This window comes from Typopeltis vanoorti, chromosome 15 (genome assembly GCF_054136105.1).
Source record: "Typopeltis vanoorti isolate ZY-2024b chromosome 15, IOZ_Tvanoo_1.0, whole genome shotgun sequence".
Classification (NCBI taxonomy): Eukaryota; Metazoa; Arthropoda; class Arachnida; order Uropygi; family Thelyphonidae; genus Typopeltis; species Typopeltis vanoorti.
The window spans coordinates 79993416-80014198 of NC_143563.1; the positions used below are offsets into that span (position 1 = coordinate 79993416).

The 20783-nt window shown below is 36.7% G+C and overlaps 1 protein-coding gene across 1 annotated transcript in view; it reads right to left on the reverse strand.

Annotated features, from left to right (window-relative positions):
- aralar1 (calcium-binding mitochondrial carrier protein aralar1) overlaps window positions 1–20783 on the reverse strand; it is a 510219-nt gene that overhangs the window by 432677 nt on the left and 56759 nt on the right. Inside the window, exon 3 of the mRNA XM_090405723.1 lies at window positions 10781–10837. Within this exon, the coding sequence (XP_090261849.1) occupies window positions 10781–10837 (57 nt within the window). The remainder of the gene's footprint in view (window positions 1–10780; window positions 10838–20783) is intronic.

Here is a 20783-nt window from a genome sequence, read left to right on the forward strand (position 1 = left end):
TTCGATTTTATCCTACTCAAGACTAAATAGTGATCACTTCAAATTTCAAATCCTCTGTACACTCTGGTGTCCTGCACCCGGGAGAAAACATCACTATCAACAATAACATAGTCAATGAGACTTTTCTTATTCCTAGCCTCTTCTCTCCATGTGAATTTGTGCACATTTTTATGTTGGAACATGGTGTCAGTAATAATCAGTCCATGTCCTGAGCAGAAATCCAACAGATATTTGCCATTATTATTAGCTTTGCTCTTTTCTCCAAATTTTCCCAAAATATTTTTGTATGTCTCACAATCATTTCCTACTCTGCTATTTAGATCCCCAACAAGGACCAACTTTTCATTTTTCATTGTGTCAGTTGCTTTTTCTAAAGACTCAAAAAATTCCCCCACTTCTACCTTAGTAGAACTTTCTGTGGGACCATAGGCACAAATAAGTCTCATTGTCCAGTTCCCCATTCTCATATACATGTTAATTCCCATTCTCATATACAGAAAGTTACATGTGTATAGGAAACCAAGCAACATGTTCTTGCACTCTATAAAGGTAAATTAAATATACGGTGTTAATTGATCTTTTTCTTAGCCTGACCTCTAGTGGTAAGAAACATTAATAAATAAAATAAACATAAAACTACAATAAACTCTGCTAAAGTCCTCCTGTACTAAGATTTTTCTGGATTTGTACAGTTCAGATTGTTACACTCCGATTTTCTTCTGGACTGGAACAGTTCAAGTTGCTATTGAATGTTAAGGAGAAAAAAAAAAAATAAATAAATAAAAAACACTTCACCAAGTCTTCTTGTATTGAGATTTTTCTTTGGCTTGTTCTGGTTGCTATAAAGGTTGCAAATGGGTCCTCCACATTCTCGGAATGGTTAGACAATAATTTTTGTTCAGATTTGGATTATGTTTGAGCATTTCACACTTCTTTAAATTTCCTCTCGAACCAGGTTTTGATGCGGTGTAGGGACTTGGTACCTTTTCAATCAATTCTGTGGTATGTGTGGAGTACGTGGTCTGAGAGGCCGGTTTTTCCAAAATGAAGGCATTTAATGCGTTGTTGGTGTTCGTCCTTCCTAACGAAGATGATTCGCCCTGTTTCCCCTATGTATACTAGGTTATATGTGCATTGTATTTTGTAAACCCCTGGGTGGGCTAGGTGTAAAAGAGGATCTTTTGAAAGAACGGAGTAGGTGTCTTAATTTTGTCGGGGGTTTAAAGGTGGTTTTGATGTTGTATTTGTGTAGTGATCTGTCTATTTTTTCGGAAGATCCTTCCATGAGGAATCTTGTGAATAGATCTATACGTCTAACCATTACAAGAATGTGAAGAACCCATTAGCAACCATCATAGCAACCAGAACAAGCCAAAGAAAAATATCAATACAAGAAGACTTGAAGTGTTTTTCACCAAGTCTTGGTGAAAAACACTCAAGTTTTTTGTTTATTTTATTTATTAATTTTTCTTTTCTTTTTTTTATTATCACTAGAGGTCAGGTTAAGAAAAAGATCAATTAACAGCATAAATTTAATTTACCTGTATAGAGTGAAAGCATATGTAGCTTGGTTTTACACATTTATCTTTCTGATGATGACCTCAATATAGGTGTCGAAACGTCAAATGTTAATTTTATTAATAATAAGTAAAATAATCATTTCAACACATGTGTTTTGTTCTAGCTAACAAAATACGTATGGAAACATCTACACTAAATTCAAACAAAAAACTAAGCAGTAACCTAAACAAAATGGAAAAACTGCACCTCAAATCCCTAAAAAATAACCAGGACATCATAATCACAAAAGCAGATAAAGGGAATGCCACTGTTGTTTTAGATCGGACAACTTACATAGAAAAAATGAACCATTTGGTATCGGACCACAACACCTACCAAATAGTAATCTACAATCCCATGAAAGGCATTAAAAAGAAAACAACTGAATTAATTAAATCCATTAACACATGGCCAGAAGAAACAACTAAAAAACTAATACCTCATTATGCCCGTGCGCCTAGAATTTATTTCCTGTCAAAAATACACAAAACAGACATACCACTACGTCTGATTGTTGAAGGAATCGACAGCCCAAATTACCACTTAGCCAAAAACTTAGCAGCAACACTCAAGGAATTTGTAGGTCATTCCCCTTCCTACATAAAAAAATACACATTTCATAAACAAAATTAAAAACATTACACTCAACGACCAAGATTTATTAGTCAGCTTTGACATAACTTCCCTTTTCACCAATGTCCCAATCAATGATACTATCTTGCTCCTATAGAACATATTTCCACACTACATCATGGCCCTCTTTGCCCACGTACTCCGCTCCAGATATTTCGTGTGCCAAAACAATTTTGGCACACGAAATACATTCCTTAGCCACCTGATCAAACAACACAAACGTATCCAATTCACCATTGAAATTGAAAAAACACAACTCTCTTCCGTTGCTAGACACACTCGTCACGTCTTCCCTCAGGCTGTCTCTCCTTCTCAGTCTACCGTAAACCTACACACACAGGCCAGTACATACACAAAAATTCTTACCACCACCCAACAAAAACTAGGGGTCATAAGCACCCTTAAACCCAGAGCTCAAACTATTTGTTCAAATGAACAAGCTCTAAACCAGGAATACGAGATCATCAACCATACATCTATAAAAAATGGATACAGTAAAAAAAAACTATTCACAAGATCCTCCAGAGAGATACCACTAAAAACAAAAAAGATTTCAAGAATGCTATTGCCATACTTTATGTTAGAGGCATTTCCGAAAAAATAGACAAAACACTACACAAATACAACATCAAAACCACCTTTAAACCCCCGACAAAATTAAGATACCCACTCAGTTCTTCCAAAGATCCTCTTCCACACCTAGCCCACCCAGGAGTTTATAAAAGACAATGCACGTGTAACCTACCATACATAGGGGAAACAGGGCACACCATCCCAATTAGGAAGGACAAACACAAACGACACATTAAATACCTCCATTTTGGAAAAACTGGCCTTTCAGACCATCACTTCAAACATACCACAGAATTGATTGGAAAGGTACCAAGTCCCTACACCGCACCAAAACCTGTTTCGAGATTAAATTTAAAGAAGCATGTGAAATGCTCAAACATAATCCAAATCTGAACAAAAATGGTCTAACCATTCCAAGAATGTGGAGGACCCATTTGCAACCTTTATAGCAACCAGAACAAGATCTCCACACCTCCAAAGAAAAATCTTAATACAAGAAGACTTGGAGAAGTGTTTTTTTTTCTCCCTTAACACTCAATAGACTTGAACTGTGCAAGTCCAGAGGAAAATCGTAGCATAACAATCTGAACTGTACAAATCCAGAAGAATCTTGGTACAGAAGGACTTTAGCAGAGTTTATTATTATTTTTTTTTGTTTATTTTATTTATTAATTCTTCTTATCACTAGAGGTCAGGCTAAGAAAAAGATCAATTAACAGCATATATTTAATTTACCTTTATCGAGTGCATGATCATGTAGCTTGGTTTCCTAAACACATGCATCTTTCTGATGATGACCTGAATACAGGAGTGAAGTATTATTTTATTAATAATAAGTAAAATAATCATTTCAACACGTGCGTTTTGTGTCCCCTAAATTCGTAAATATGGATTGTTCTGTCTTTTTCTAGGTGTACTGTGAAGGGATTTGAGCAGCAGCTGCACATGTTCCAACGAGCATAGTACTGAGTGGAGGAATTATCGATGTCATATTAAATGAGCATTTCCCATGGAAATATTTGTAGAATATACATACTGCAGAAACCAAACATCTGTGCGAAAGTGAGGTTGAGAGAGTTGTTAAGGGATGGGTAATTAATAAGTCTAATTGCTCTCCTCTGTATTGAGTCAAGCATTTTAAGAGAGAGCTTTTAGGGAATGCAACCCATATGTGGGAGCAGTATTCAATAGCTGGACGGATTTGTGATTTGTATAATATTATCAGCTGTTCAGGGGTGAAGTAACGTGTTGAGCAAAAGAGAAATCCTAATTTTTTTGAAGCTGAGGATGCAGTGATTGCGATGTGTTTATGCGAGGAGAGGTTTGATGTGAGGTAATTCCAAGAAGAGAGATCTCAAATTGTCTGGAAATTTGGGAAAATCATCAAAAAAGGATACTGGGAAAAAATTGTTCTTTTTTTTTATGGGGAAATAGGACAGAACCGAGTTTTATTAGCACTGAAATTGATGAGGTTGTCCGAACCCCATTGTAGGATGACTTGGAGATCAGAATTGAGGGTGGTGATGGTGGTTGATGTTCTGTAGGTTGAAGTGAGTTCCATAAGGTAAGGTTTATCAAATGAAAGCGAGGAGTATAGTGTGCTGTCGTCTGCAAAACTGTGTATTGGGTTGGAGGGATCAACTCAAGTATGTCGTTGATATATAGTAGGAAGAGGGTTAGTGAGAGGACAGAACCTTGTGGAACCCAACATTAATTGAATGGTGAGAGGATAGGGAACCATCCAACATTACACACACACAGCGTGCGTCCAGACTGAAAGCTGGCAATCCAACTACAGAAGTCCTGGGTCAGATCAAAATGGTAGTTTGCTTAGTAAGCCTTTGTGTCAGACCTGGTCAAAGGCTTTGGAGATATTGTGCAACCACTTGAGATTCGCCAAACTTCTCCATGGCATTTGTCCAGAGATGGGTGACCTATGTAAGCAGATCTCCTGTTGATTGGCAGCAATGGAATCCATACTGGCAGTCGTTTATTAAGTGGGTGTCTTCAAGGTAGTGCAGGAGTTGGGAATTAATGATTTTTTCCATTATTTTAGACAGGACTGAGGTAAGCGAGATAGGGCGGTAGTTGGATGGCAGTGACTTGTCACCCTTCAGGACAATTGGGGGAATGCCATCAGGACCAAGAGACTTTTTTTTTTGTGTCTAATTTGAATAGTATTTTTTGATCTCATCCTGACAAATGGATATGGGGGCATTGTATGTTGGGTGTCTGGAATGGTTGAGGAACATTTATCATTGTCAGTAATGCATGCATTGGAAGCAAAGTGTGAAGCCAGAAGATTGGCTTTTTCTTTGATGATGCATTAGAACCATCTCGGTATGATAAGGGTGAGAATAGTGTTGGACAGAAGTTATGGCCAATTGCTTTGGCGAGAGACCAAAAGGCTCGGCTGCCGTTTGGACAGGCTGCTAGTTTCCTGCTTTTTGCTTTTTGAACTCTTTTGGAAGCACTGATTGTTTCTTTTGCATCTATTTCAGGCTTCAGTATAAGCTCTAAAGGAGGATGGGGTTCTTGATTTCAGTCAGTTATGGTATGTCTGGTATTTCATCTGTACAGCCTTAGCACATCTTTTGGAGGGTTAAGTTAGGGAATGGCAGTTCAGAGTACTGTGTGGAATGTATGTTTCCATGCCAGTGATAAGTTTGGTGCATATGTTTGGTTTGGAAGGCTGGAAGCAGTGGTCCAACCATGGGAATGTGGCACAGAAGTTGCGGAGGCTGTCCCACTTGGCACTGTTATAATGTCAAACTACTCTTGTATGGGAGTGTCTGTGTAAGTGTTGTTGCATGGAGGAGGAGATGAGTACTAGATTGTGGTCAGAATTGGGGGGGGGGGGGGGGGCCCCTCACTACTTTCACTGTGTATTTGGAGGGTCATTGGTGAGGAAGAGATCTAGGGTGTTTGGGGAGTGGTTTGGGTTATCTGGTATTGTGGTTGGGATCTGAACTAAGGTCGTTAGTGATGGCAAATGTTTTAGCATCTCTGCCTGCGAGATCTGAACAACTGCAGGAGGAAAGCCAGCTAGTGTTGTGGACATTAAAATCTCTTAGGAGGATAATTTTGCTGTTGGGAAAGTGGGATTGGAGAAAATTAATTTTTAAGGAGAGGAAATTAAAGAGCTCAGAGTGGTTGGTTGCGTTGGGGGGGGGGGGGGGGGGGGGGGGGGGGGGGGGGCAGCAAATGAATTTGACTGAGTGGGGAAGGGATATTTTCAATCAAAAAAAGGTCAAAGTTGGGTGATTCTAGGTTGGGTGCTCTCTGGCAAGGTATGTCATAGCAGATGTATGCGCAGACATCACCTTGGGACAAAAGTTGCTAAGGAGTGAGTAGTTCGGAAGGTTGAGATAAATAGTGCTGGGATGGATGAGATTTGAGTTTCTGTCAAAAAGAGTAGGTGGGGTTTGGTGGACTGAAAGTGGTAGCGAGTGGTAGCGGACACTATTAAGGTTGGAGTTCAGGCCACGGATGTTGGTGAAGTGGATATGTTTAACCGCAAGGGTCTTGCATATTTCCTATGCAGTGCCTTCATATTGGTCTCCATGGTGGCTGCTAACAGCTTTGAAAACCAAAACATAACACCTGCCAAATACTGGATTAGAATTTCTAATTAACCACCCGAAATGTTAACAATAATGATGGTCAAAAAATTGCAAGAATATGGATGGCACATATTCTACTCACATAATCTTTTGTTTTAAGAGTTAGGACATAATACTCCAGAATCTTAACATTAATATGACAAACACTTATGTTAAAATATTGATTAGGTCACCATTATTGCTACATTAAAAGATAATAGGAATTTTTTCTCTGACCATGTTATAATACGATATAGCTTTGATATAGATTCCCCCCCCCTTCTACTAGAGGTCAGACCAGTAGAATAATGGTTGATGAAATCAATGTCACTTTGGCATACTGTTTTAATTGTAATGTAACTTGTCTCTGTGCATATGTATACTCCAGATGATGACCTTAATATGAAAGTCAAGACATCAGGAAATTATTATTATTATTATTATTATTATTTCGGGCGGCTCCAGGAGTCCTTAGACTCATCGAGGGAGGCCCTAAACATCATGTCCACACAACTATGCAATTACATTCTCATAGTATCTATCATACCTTGCCTTGAACTCGTTCACCGTCATAGCACCCACAACAGACTCTGGCAGCTTATTCCACTCATTTACCACTCTAAAAGTAAAGAACCCAGCTCTAACACCCCTGCTAACCACACTCTTACCCAGCTTCCATAGGTGTCCCCTAGTTCTCCCACCACCAGTACTGATCTCAAAAATATCCTCTGAATTAATCCTATAGAATCCCTTTAGCAATTTGAATGTCTCAATCATATCTCCCCTTTTCTGCCTATCAACTAGTTTCTGCAACCCACAAATCTTCAACCTGTTCTCATATGGTTCATTCCATAGACCTGTTATCATCTTAGTCACTCGCCTCTGGATCCTCTCCACCTCCTCCCCATCAAGAAGGAACCGAGGTGACCAAATCTGGGCACAGTAGTCGAGATGAGGTCTTATCAAGGCCCGGTACAGAGGTACAATAACTTGCTTGTCTCTGCTCGTCAAGGTGTTTTTCAACAACCAAGTGAGTTGATGAGCTGATTTAGCTACTTTTGCAATGCGCCCCCCCTAAACTTCATCTCCCTATCCACCAACACTCCCAAGTCCCTGGCCTCATCAATCTCTTGGAGTACAGTTCCACCAATGTGGTATACTGCTGCTAATCTTTTCACCCCAAAATGCATAACCTTACATTTTGTCACATTAAATTGACATCCACTCTCCTTAGCCCAGAACTCCAATCTATCTAAGTCATCCTGCAAGATTTTGACATCTTCTGCATTCACTATCGCCCTACCCAACTTTGCATCATCAGCAAACAAATGAATTGTTCCACTTAGATCCTTCCCTATATTGTTAATGAACAGATTAAACAGCAGTGGTCCAAGAACAGAACCCTGCGGCACACCACTAGTCACAGGCCGTCTTTTGGACTCTACTCCTGAATAAACTACTCTTTGATATCTCTCCATCAACCAACCACCTATCCATCTCACCAACCCTATATCCATTCCCATATGTTGTTAGTTTACGGATTAGTATTCCATGTGGTATCCTGTCAAACGCCTTTGCCAGGTCCAGCAGTATCACTGTAAACCCATTTCCCTTATCCAGTTCAGTCGTCACCTTGTTATAAAACTTGAGCAAGTTACTGAAGCATGATCTACCCTTCACAAAGCCATGCTGTCCCCTGTACAGTATCTCATTTTCATCAATCCATTCCTGTATTTTTCCCTTGACTGCTTTCTCCAAGACCTTGACAATGACTCCTGATATGCTGATCGGTCGGTAATTTGCAACCGTAGTCTCAGATCCTCCTTTATGCAGTGAAACTATTTTCCCCTCTTTCCACACCTTCGGGACTAAACCAGACCTGAGACTCAGATTAAACAACATGGTCAAGGGCACTGATAATTCCTTAGCCGCTTCACGCAAGACCCGTGCCGGTATACCATCCAATCCCACAGATGTGTTCACATTAAGGTTCTGTAATAGACTAGTCACCTCCACTTCATTCATCACTATTCCCGTATAAACTAATGGTTCCTTCATTTTTTTTCAATGTCACCACCTGGATGATATGCTTTTGCAAAGTGCGTGCTCAGTAACTCCACTATATCGACTGATTCAGTGACCTCCTTACCATCGTCATCCCTTAAAATCATTTTGCCGTGTACAGTTTTTCCTTACTTGCAGCATATTGAAAGAACTGTTTGGGATTCTCATTTGCTTACATAGCTAGTTTCCTTTCATAATCCACTTTTGCTTTTTTTACTACACTCGTTACCTTTCTGGCCTGCACTTTATACCGTTCGTGTGCTTGCAGGTCACCCCCTTTCTTTAAATTCCCTCCACAGTTGTTTCTTTTTTTGCAGCTCAAGCTTAATGGTGTTATTCATCCATTTAACCCCCTACTTGTTTTACTATTCGGACCCTAGGTATACAATCAGCCATTACCTCCTGTAAATGCTCCTTGACCACTTCCCATGCTCTATCGACGTCCAGCCCTTGCAGTTGTACATGCCATGGCACTGATCCAAGCAATCTCCTAAGCTTGTCATACTTGCCAGCACGGTAATTCCACATATACCCTGTCTTAATCGAAAATTCCACACCTTTAGCCACCTCCCAGGTCAAGACCTTATGATCACTCTCACCAATAGGTGGCAACATGGTCATATTCATTACAGTCAAATTCTCTGATGCTATTACCAGGTCAAGCACTCTCACACCCCTAGTATTTTCAATTACATGATGTCTCAGATAGTTATCCCTTAATAATTGAATAAAATCCTTTTCCTTCCTCACATGTGTCCTCTCCTCCTTCCAATCAATGTTACCATAGTTGAAATCCCCCCATAATAATTACCCTCCTTCCATTCATTTCATCAATTTCCCTATGCATACTATCTTCACCATCTATTCCATCACCTGGCTGCAGTTCATCAGTTATCATCAAGCTCTAAGGACAAAATTAAAGCAATTATTCTTAACACGGTAGTAGTCTCCATAATTTGTAAAAATGAATGTGCTGATCACGATTAACGTGATCTGATTTGATTAATGCGGCGAAATTAATTGAGGCAATCCCTTGATATACGCGGCAAGAGTTTTGATTAACGCGTCTTTAACTCTGCGGAGCTCGCAGCTGATCTGACAGATAAATGCAAAATGTTTAATATAAATATTCTTACACAATTCAGTGTATAGCTTGAAGGTCATGAGTAGCTGTGCATTCATATGTTACGAGTGATATTCCGCACTATTTTTTGATGTCAGTTTGGTTTAACACATGTTATGTAAAGGTTTGTGATATTTGACAGTAAATTGTATCTGAGAGATATACCACGACCTCCGATGTCAGTATAGTATTGGTTTAGTTGTTTTTTATTCTTTGTTCAATAATTTATAGATTGTAACAGAAAATAAATAAACCATCATGTATTACTGAAATAGAGAGCCAAAGGCTTATTTATCATACATGTCCTCTAGGAGATGTGCTTTATATTATGGAAAATACTAAAGAAAGTGATCTGGAACTTACTCCACCTTTACTACGAGTTTCCCATAAAGTTGCTTATGCTAGCATCCGCCGAAACTTTTAGTTTCTATATAATAATAATAACAATATATTCGGAATGAAACTATTGTAGTTTCTATATTCAGCTATGAAATAATGTTGGATTCAATATCCACTTCATTTTTACCATCATGTATTATATTTGCAGTGTTTTTTCTTTATGTTTCATTACTTGTTTGCCGAGGTCTGGAGAGTCATTTTGCTTGTTATCGTAGAATTCATGCCGAAAAGAAAAAAACTAAAACTGTTCAAACCACTCTTGAAAACTTCTTTTGATAAAAAAATTGCAGTAAATAATGTAGGTAGAAGTATTTATTAAACATTTACTTTGCATTCATTTTTTATCTTTCCTAAAAGAGTACCATATAAAACGAATTATTAATACAGTAATCGATCATGGACGAATTGTAATTTTTACCATTGATTATGAGATTTGATTAACGCGATTTTGATATACACGGTACCATCGAGGGATTAATTAACCGCATTAATCGAGGGATACCTGCACTTTTTTTCATGCCACTTCAAGTTTCCAATAGCAGGATCTTTAAGGTAAATCTTTAAGGTTTTGGAGAAAATTCTAACTCATTCAGAGAGAGAGAGATCTTATGAATTTATTCTTAGATGTGAGCTTAATTATTTACTGAAATTTCTACTAACTAGAAATACTAACTTCATTACAAAATTGCAATGAGGTGGTTATTTATTTATTTGGAATTTTATTATGGCTAAGAAATGGATCAAATGAGAAGACTAAAAAAAGACAAGCTACTCATAAAAATTCAAAACTGAATATTAGTAGAAATATTAAAATTATGTTATTTACCTTTAGAAAAATTTCATTAAGTTTATCTGTATCTGCTCGTCGTACATACTGTGTTCCCTAAAATGCAACAAAAATGTAAGACAGATTTTATAAAATACTCAGAAAACAACAAAAGTTATACAGGTAGTACTCGACTTATGACGGGATTCCGTTCCAACGTCTCCGTCGTAAGTCGAGGACTTTTTTTTAATTCTTGATTTCGGTTATATTTTCATAAATTAGGTTTCTATTTAACTTAAAATGGTTAAAAATATATAAACTTACATAAACATTTATAAATTATTTATTAGCACATATACATATAAATAAATACAAAATTAAGAAAGAAAAATTTAATAAAAAAAATACATAAACACACATCAAAAATGGTGCATTTTTGAAATTCTTTAAATATTAGTTAACATAAACAAAAAACTTATTAACGATGTCTTTAATTAAACAGGTAAGTTACTGTAATTCATTTGGACGATATGGTTATTTTTCAGGATCAGGAGTAGCTTTTTTTATCAGAAAATTGATTAATGTTGTCTGTTGTTTTTTTTTTTTTTTTTCCTTTTCTTCTTCACGTATTTCGCGATAATATCTGACTGCTTCTCGAATTTGCTTTTCGACTTTGGCGAAGCGATCAGTATCTTGATCCATATTTTCGAGTCGCCGAAGTCCTTGATTTAGTTTAGAAAATATTTCAGCTAATCCTTTTACAGTAAAATTTTTTAACGATTTCTCTTCTTCATCTTCCTCATTATTCCTTTCTTCTTCTACAACTCTTTCATTTCGGAAAATCAAGTCTTGATCAGTCAGTTCATCTTCTATATCGGTAATATTGATTTCTAGATACAGTTTTCTTGCAATTTCAACAATTTCTTCACTGATTTGTTCTAACATACTATGCCCACTGTGCTCTTCGTGTCTCCTGCAGTAGTAACTTCTTCCTCTTCCTCTTCAAATTCCTCTTCCTCACATACATTGTTCCAATACTTCCTTCCATGAAGTTCCAATGTTAAGGTTAATGTCATAATTTTTCCAAAAATCGCGTAATGTTGTAGCATCATTGTCCATTGATGTTATTGCTTGAAAAAATGTAGTTTTCAGATCATGTCTTGAATGTAGCAATCGAACCTTGATCCATAGGTTGAATCACAGCTGTTGTATTGGTCGGTAGATACATCACATTTATATTTTCATTCAAATCGCCGATGTGAAGAGGATGTCCTGAAGCATTGTCAAGCAGCAATAGAATTTTAAAAGGAATGTTTTTTTCAAGACAGTAGGCACGTACTTCTGGAATAAAACAATTTAAGAACCAGTCTTCGAATAAAACAATTGTCATCCAAGCCTTAGGATTACTCCTTTAGTAAACCGGCAATTTATTCTTGTCAATGTTTTTCAAAGCTCTGGGGTTTTGTGAACGGTAAACAAGAAATGGTTTTAATTTAAAACCAGCAGCATTTCCTCCAAGAAGAAGCGTAACCCTATCTTTAAATGCCTTAAAACCAGGCGCCAATGTAGCTTCTCTGTGAATGTAAGTTCGTTCTGGCATTCTTTTCCAGAACAGTCCGGTTTCATCTACGTTAAAAATCTGCTCTAGCAAACAGTCTTCATCTTTTATCATCTTTTTCTTGAAAATTTCGGCAGTTTCAAAATTGGCTTCTGCCGTTATTTGTATGTTATGTAAATAAAATAAAATCGGCTTTTGAATCGATAAAACCAACTTTTACTAGCGTTAAATGCATGCTCGCCATATTTATCTGCTTGTTGTTTCCTAAAATTATCAAATACTGCGATGACTATAGAAAAGCAATGTGATATACGTATGTATATGCTGGCAGCAAAGTTAAATTAGAGAATTTTTAATAATAATTTTTGGCCGTCGAAAGTACGAATCATCGTAAATCGAGGACTACCTGTATATCAAAATGCTAATAATAGAGTGAAAAACTGGGAGTATATCTAAATAAAGTTGAATAGAGTTGATTTCTTGCTTTTGAGCTACTAAAATATATGCATCATTTACAATAAACCTGTTAAACATATATATGTACAAACTCAAATAATGCTAAAATGCTAACATGCTTGATCAGGGAAGTAAAATGCTAACATGGTTAGCATTTTACTTCCCTGATCAAGCAGTAATTTTGCTGAGTGGATGAATTCAGTAAAGATGCCCAGATGCCTTTTTTAAGAAAATTCTAACTCTATAGGAAAGCTATAAACCTATAGTACAACTTAGTCCTATGGAAAGGGTGGTGATTAGAAAATGACAACTTTAGCTCTAGAGCAGTGTTTCTCAAATTAGCCCTCTTCAGTGTGACCTCCTTTTAAAATTTTAGTAACACTGGCATACCTCCTCTCAGGCAAAGGCAATTTTGGAGAAGATGCAATAAGATTTCATTCAAACAAGAATAAGTAAAGATATTTAGAATTGTAAATTGATTTATTTTTTAATATGCTCATTATAGTAAGTCACAAAAAATATAAAGCATTTTTTAATTATTAAATACATTTTAGTTATATTCAAAATATACGTACAGTGGAAAGAAAAATATGAAATTTAAATTTCAATAATAAAAAAAAAAGTTTAATGAGATGAATGAAAAAGAGAGAGGGAGAGAGAGAGAGAGAGAGAGAAAGTAACATCAAGAAGATTGCTGGTTTGGTTTGTGGTCCACAGATGTGGTGTCCATTTTCTGCATCAGAAAATCCAACTTTGCCATATGAACTAGGAAAGGGAAGCAGATAAAATACTTTGCACCTTTACTGACAAAACTAGATATTCATTATTAATGTGTAACCATTAGTACTCTGGTCATATTTGATTTTGAGAATTATCTGAAGCCAGTTCTAATAGTTGTTCTTCTCACTGTGAAAGGCATCTTTGACATTAATTCAATACTGATATTAATATGGATTGCATTTGTGAAGGTTTCTGTGCGTGTGTGTGTGTGCGTTACTGCTCTTTTCTGAAATTATTATTATTACTACTATTATTATTTAACACCTCCAGGGAGTCCAAAGCTTATTGAGAGAGGGCACCTGCTCTACAGCTCTGTCTCCACCACTCAATTCACCAACACCATCTACTGCCGACCACCATTAGTTTTTCCACAGACAATCACAAACATCCATGCCCACGGCGGGATTCAAACCTGCAGCCTTTTAGCTGGAGAGCGGATACACTAACCACTCGGCCAGCCTGCTTCCCTTTCTTAGTTCATATGGCAAAGTTGGATTTTCTGATGCAGAACATGGACACCACATCTGTGGACCACAAAACAAGTCAACAATCTTCTTGGTGTTTCTTTCTCTCTTTTTTTTTTTTTTCATTCATCTCATTAAACTTTTTTTTTATTATTGAAAATTCAAATTTCATACTTTCCTTTCCACTGTATGTCTGCCTCAATTTTCAGCACGCTGTTATCAGTTTTGTTAGTCAAATTTCTTGCTAACTGATAGAGAGAGAGACGGAAAGGAGTATGATTCGCTACTAGCAAGTTGCTTTTGCCACAAATGCAGTTTTGCAATCATTGGAGTGGAGAAGACAAGAAAAGACAACACAGGTGATATAACTAAAATTTAAGTAGTGTTTTCTATATTTTGCTAACTTCAAATTGACATCATTGGGGAACAATTAGCAAGCATAGTGCTTGCTTTACTTAAGTTCAATATGAGTAAATTGGACTGAAGTAAAGTATCAAATCAGAACCTACAGTCCTAAATAATGTGACCTAATGAGCTTGATGGGAAATGCTTGACGTTGGGAGCAGTTTTAGGCATTCAAATTCGAGGACCAGAAAGTTTTTCAAGGCAGATTTAAGGAAAACTCTTAACGATATGTATTTGCTTCTGTGAAGCAAGGAAGCTTTTTCTCCAGTGGATTCTGTGGCAAGTGTCCAAGACATAACCTGCTAATTATGAATAGTCAATAGTAACAGGACTGAGCATAAGCTTTTGTTCAGAGATTATGACATGGGCCGTTCTGCCCATAGCAGAAAAGATTACAGCTGTGGGACTCTGAAGGCACAATGTGCAAATTGTAGATGGCCTTTAATAAGAGTAAATAAGGGATGCAAATTTTTTGTGTGGTCTATTTTTGCCAAATTTTCAGAAATGCAAAGTACCCGGGGAGAATTTTTTTTTTAATACTTCTTTATGCTGTTCTCCTAAAGACCAGCTATAATCTCCAGATTAACCTGCCATCTACTACGTGTCTTGCTGCTGTAATGTGTCTCACTATAGCCAAACAGGCAGGACAGCCAAAATCAGAATATCTAAGCACAAAGACTCATAGACCATGCCTTGACACTGTCATAGAATCTCTGTGAAGTATTGTGGAAAAGGCCACACTGCTTTAAAGAAACAAATATAATTATGAAAGACTATACCTTGAATCTCTTTCTGTCTTCATTGTAAGAATTTATGGAGACTAAAACACACATTTTGAGCATGAGGGTTGTTCAAAAAGTTTGATAAAAAAATAAGTTAAACACTTTTTTTGGAAAAAATCACCTTTATCCGGAAACTACTCTAGAGACGGAACAGTAGGCTTTTCAAGCTACTTCAGGCCTTGAATTAGTGGGCTAACACCAAGAGATGAAATTCACCTCCTACCTAAAGATGTACATATCTACAAACATTCATACTAAATACACATAATGGAATTCAAATTGCTTTTCGGTTGGGAAAGCCTCAGCTGTTTGAGAACTTTTGTAGGATAAGATTATCAGAGCTTTTAAATAAAGTCAAGTTAGAAAAATTTATGGCATAAAATGTCTGTTGCGCTCTCATGTGCTTTTCATCTATGAAGTTTGGATAGAGAGTACACTCAACTTTCAGCTATGGTGAAAGGCGTTATCGGTTACCAACCGATTTCTAAGGAGTTAGCACTGGAGATAATAATGCATCCTCTGTTCCTTTTTTATTTAGGATTAAATAAACCAATCTCGATGATTCATAGAATACAAGAGCCCAAAACACCACAATAAATTTTTCTTTTAAAATGTGAATCCTGCTTTCAAAAGTTGTATATCAAACATTAATACAAGGTTTGAAAAGTTTGGTAAAAAATAAGTTAAACACATTTTTTTGGAAAAAATCATCTTTATTTCTCAACACAATCTCCATCAAGATTTACACATTTGGTCCGGCAAGTTTCCAATTTTTTCATCCCATCTAAAAAGTAGGATTTGTCAAATTTTGCAAAATAGTCATTAATAGCCTTGATGACATCCTCGTTCGAAAAACATTTTTCCCACCGAGCCAAATTTTTAAGTTATTTGGGAACAAGAAGAAGTCAAACGGGACTGAGTCCGGAGAATACGGTGGATGTGGAACCAATTCGAACCTCAATTCGTGCAATTTTTCCATTGTGACGGCTGATGTGTGGATGGTGCATTGTCTTGATGAAAGAAAATTTTTTTGTGCACCAATCTTGGCCGTTTTTTAGTCAGTTCTTCTTTTAAAGGTCCAACAATAAACTCCTGTTATTGTCTTACCCTTTTCCAAATAGTCTATCATGATAATTCCTTGGGAATCCCAAGAAACAGTGGCCATCACCTTCCCAGCTGACAAAGCACTCTTTGCTTTTTTTGGTGCTCTTTCACCGGGCATTGTCCACTGTTTTGACTACTTGGACTCAGGTGTATAGTGGTGGATCCAAGTTTCATCTACAGTCACAAATAGATGGCAAAAATCCTGCAAATTGTATTTAAACATCACCCAACACTACGTTGAAATGTTTTTTCACATGTGTTTTTGATCGACAATCAACAATCACAGTACCCATCGTGCACACAGCTTTTTCATGTGCAATTTTTCATGCAGGATATTATACACCCATTCAGCTGAGATGCCTACAATCTCAAGCACTTTCACTCAGTGGTCTTCCATAACAACCATCTATTTTGTCAGTCATTTCCTTCCTAGTGACCTCAGTCAGACATCTGGAGCACACTTCATCTTCAATGGACCTATGACCATGTTTAAAGTCACTTATCCAAAAATAAATAGTCTTTAATGCTGGTGCAGAGTCCCCATGAACTGCATCTAATTCGGCTTTGATCTGTGCGGCTATCACTTCTTCAAATAAAAGTGTTTCATTACTGCACGAAACTCTTTTTTCTCCAATTTTATGAAAAATGAGAACACGGTCATTTTAAATGTTTGCCAAACAACAGCTACGCATCGCAAGTGGCTAAAATTTTGCCAGGAGTCATGAAAAAGATGATACGTGCCGACACTAGTATGAATGAATGAAATGTATTGCCATTTACTGGAAATTTATCAAACAACCCTCATAATTACTTTACTTAAAAGTAGATAAATAACACTTGACGTTTTGAGCACTGTATCAAGGTCATCATCAGGAAGTGATAATAAGGAGAAAAAAGTAAGATAAATCTATACCCTTTGTTAATTGTTTGCAGAGTAAATGATTAAACAATTAACACAGCTATTGAGCTATATGAATCCCAATATTTGGGATATTCTAGAGAGGATCATGGATGAGTCTGCAAAGCACGTGTCATGTAAAAAAAAAAAGAAAAACTAATAGCAAAGTTCCAAAGACAAACAAAAAAGCAACAGACAATCCAGATACCATGCATAGAGGAGCAGCTAATCACAAATAAGCGAAGTAAGGAGCCAACATACCACAGCCAAGTTATCAACACATCCAGCTACAACCTTAATGATGGAGAACTCTTGCTTATGCAAAAAAGGCTTAAACTATGATATTGCACTAAGGTCAGTAAATAAACTAGACTTCATTGAAGAGTTCTAAAAATCCCTCTCCTCCAATATAACAAATAAAATATAGATGGAAACATCCAACATACTAAATGTTAAACCAAGTTGCAATTTAACCCAAAGCAGAAAAATTAGCCCTTAAATCTCTAAGAAATAACCAAGACATTGTTATTACTGGAAAGGTATTTGAAGAATTTTCTGCACGAAGTGAAGAATAATAGTGTCATGGAAAAATGGTTAGTTTGTAGCCCAGATATGACGGTAGTGAACTCAGAAGGAGAGCAATGATACTGAATGACAAGCTGAATTATGTCAGGCAGAGAGTGTTAAATTTGTAAATGTACGGAATGAATTCGAAGGGAAGTTAGAAGGGTTCAAAGCTGATGGAATGCATTTGAATGGGTTTGGTGTTAGTCATTAGGTGCGATTGTTGTTTATTAAGAGTAAACAGGGTTCATATGAAATAGTACCACTAAGAATCAGAGGATACAAAGGTGAGGAAGTGATTATAGCAGAACAAAATTATGCAGTGCAAAACAGTAGGGATGATAAGAATATAAATGAAAATCAGAATCAGGGAAAGGGGATGGTCAGGATGAAGAGAGAAGTGCACTATAGCAGAGAGTAAAGAATGGTTGTGTTGATGGGATGGCCTCAAAGAACAGAGAATTGTTATGCTTGTATACTAATGTATGGAGTATCAGAAATAAAAGGGATGAACTTGTGGAATTGATTGAATCAGTATGCCCAAAAATAATTAACATAAGCAAAACTTGGTTGACTAAGGATGATATAATGTCATACTTGAAATGTGGAATATAGAATTTTCCAAAAGGATAGGAAGTTGAAGAGAGGAGGAGGAGAGTATTGTTAACATGGTAACAGAGGAATTATGTCGTTCAAGATTTGAAATGGAAAATAGTAGTACATGTCAAGATTTTGAAGCTGTTTGGTGTAAGTTGATATCAGAAGAATAGTATATCTAATAGGATGCTGTTATAAGCCTGAGAATGTGGAGAGTATTGACTGTGAAATGTTTAGACAAATTAGTTGGGCAAGTAAAAGGAAGATGATCATAATGGGAGATTTTAATTATAGGAATGTGGATTGGAAAGAAGATAGTGTATAGTAACAAGGAGAGTGAATTTGTTGAGTTTCTGTGGGATAACTATCTAAAGCAGCATGTGATGGAAATAACATGAGGTTTATCAGTGTTAGATTTGGTGATATCCTCACAGGATGTGATTGTGAATGAGGTATCAACACTGTTATCTGTTGGTGAAAGTGATCATAAGGTAATGCTTTGGAAAGTAGTCAAACAGGAAAAGGTTGTTATCAGGAACTATAAGATGAGTAATTACTAAAAACTTCATTGTCAACTAGCATCAATACACTGGTTTGATAAATTGTGTAGAAAAGAAAAAGATATTGACAGTGCATGGAAAATGATAAGGCAGTATCTAACACAAGCAATGCATAACTAAGTAACAAGAGTTAAGCAAATAAACTTATATGTTGGTAATACATAACTGTCAGATTTTAGGAAAAGACAATGTATACTGGAATATTAATTAAAAATTTAATTAATACTTCCTTTACAAGGGTGGTTTGAAAAGTTCTCAGTCTAACAATGAAAAAATGAATTTATAATTTCAAAATTATTTTTATTTTTCAACATAATCTCCCTTAAGCATAATACATTTATTCTAGCAATGCTCCAGCGCCATTATCCTGTCCCTGTAGTGGTTCTCAGTAAGATCTGCAAAATATCCCTCTACAGCTGCAATCACCTCTTAATTTGGAGAAAAAACGCTGACCAGCGAGGAAGAGTTTTAGTTTTGGGAAAAGACAGAAGTCAGAGGGAGCCAAATCTGGGGAATAGGGTGGATGTTCCAACAATTCATAGTGCCGATCCCTTAATTTTCCCATTGCCAAAACACATTTGTAGGCAGGTGCATTGTCATGATGAAAGATGATTTTTTCTTCTGCAAACCGGGTCTTTTCTCACGAATTTTTTTTGTCTAGTCTGGTTAAAAGATTGGAATAATATTCCCCGGTTATCGTTTTACCATTTTCAAGATAATTAATAAACAAAATGCCTTTAGCATCCCAAAACACCGATGCCATGACTTTTCCTGCTGATGGAACCAACTTTGTCTTCTTTGCCATTGAAAACCGGCTTCTGCTCACTATTTTGACTGTTTGATGTTTGAATTCTGATGTGTAATGGTGAATCCAACTCTATCCACAGTAATAAATGACACAAAATCAGTTTTATTCTTGTTAAAATGCTCCAAGCATTGTTCAGAGATTTTCATGCGAGTGCATTTTTGATCTGCTGTGAGCAAGTGCGGCACCCATCTTGCACAAAGCTTTTTCATTTGCAATTCTTCATGCAAAATATATCCTATACATTCTTTTGAAATGCCTATAGTCTCAGAAATTTCACACACTTTGGCTCACCGGTCATCCAATACCATATCATGCACTTGATCAATGATTTCTGGAGTTGTTACACTTTTTGGACGCCCTTCACATGGATCATCTTCAAGGCTGATACAGCCATGTTTAAACTCGTCAGCCCATTTCTTAATTGTTGAAAATGAAGGAGAAGAGTGTCCATAAACTTTTTATGAACCTCAAATGAATTTCTTTTGGCGTTAAACCTTCTTTTAGAAAGAATTTTATAACCGCATGATACTCAATTTTATCCATTTCAAGGGATACAGACAGCTGTATAAAAAAACTTTTTCATAGGATGACTTCCAATTTCACATGGATGCCTATGACAGATGTACCAACTTAGAACAAAAAATCGTGCAGATAGTGTTGCCATCTATGGTTGAGGCTAGGAACTTTTCATACCACCCTCGTATTTCAGCAATGTTATGTTACCATCTTCAGGGATCATAAAATAATCATATGTGCATGCAGGCATTAACACTAGGCAAATATGACTGAAGAAAACAACTGAAGTCGGTCCTAGAGTCCTAAAGGTGCCCCTAGTGGGCTAAATTGGGTTGTACTGGCTGTTGGGCTGATGTTCTTAGAATGCAAGCTTCCCATATTTGGGGCAATCTCATACATCCAAATTTGTTGAGGTTTGGGGTGTTTTTGTAGAGCCGAGGTGGATTCAAGGAATAATCTCTCATATTTATATTTGCTATGGTATAGTAAACTGGCTTTCTTTCTTCCAGAGTATTTTGTGGCAGGTGTCCAAAGCACAGTCAGCAAGTCCTGAGTGGCTGTATTGGTGGAA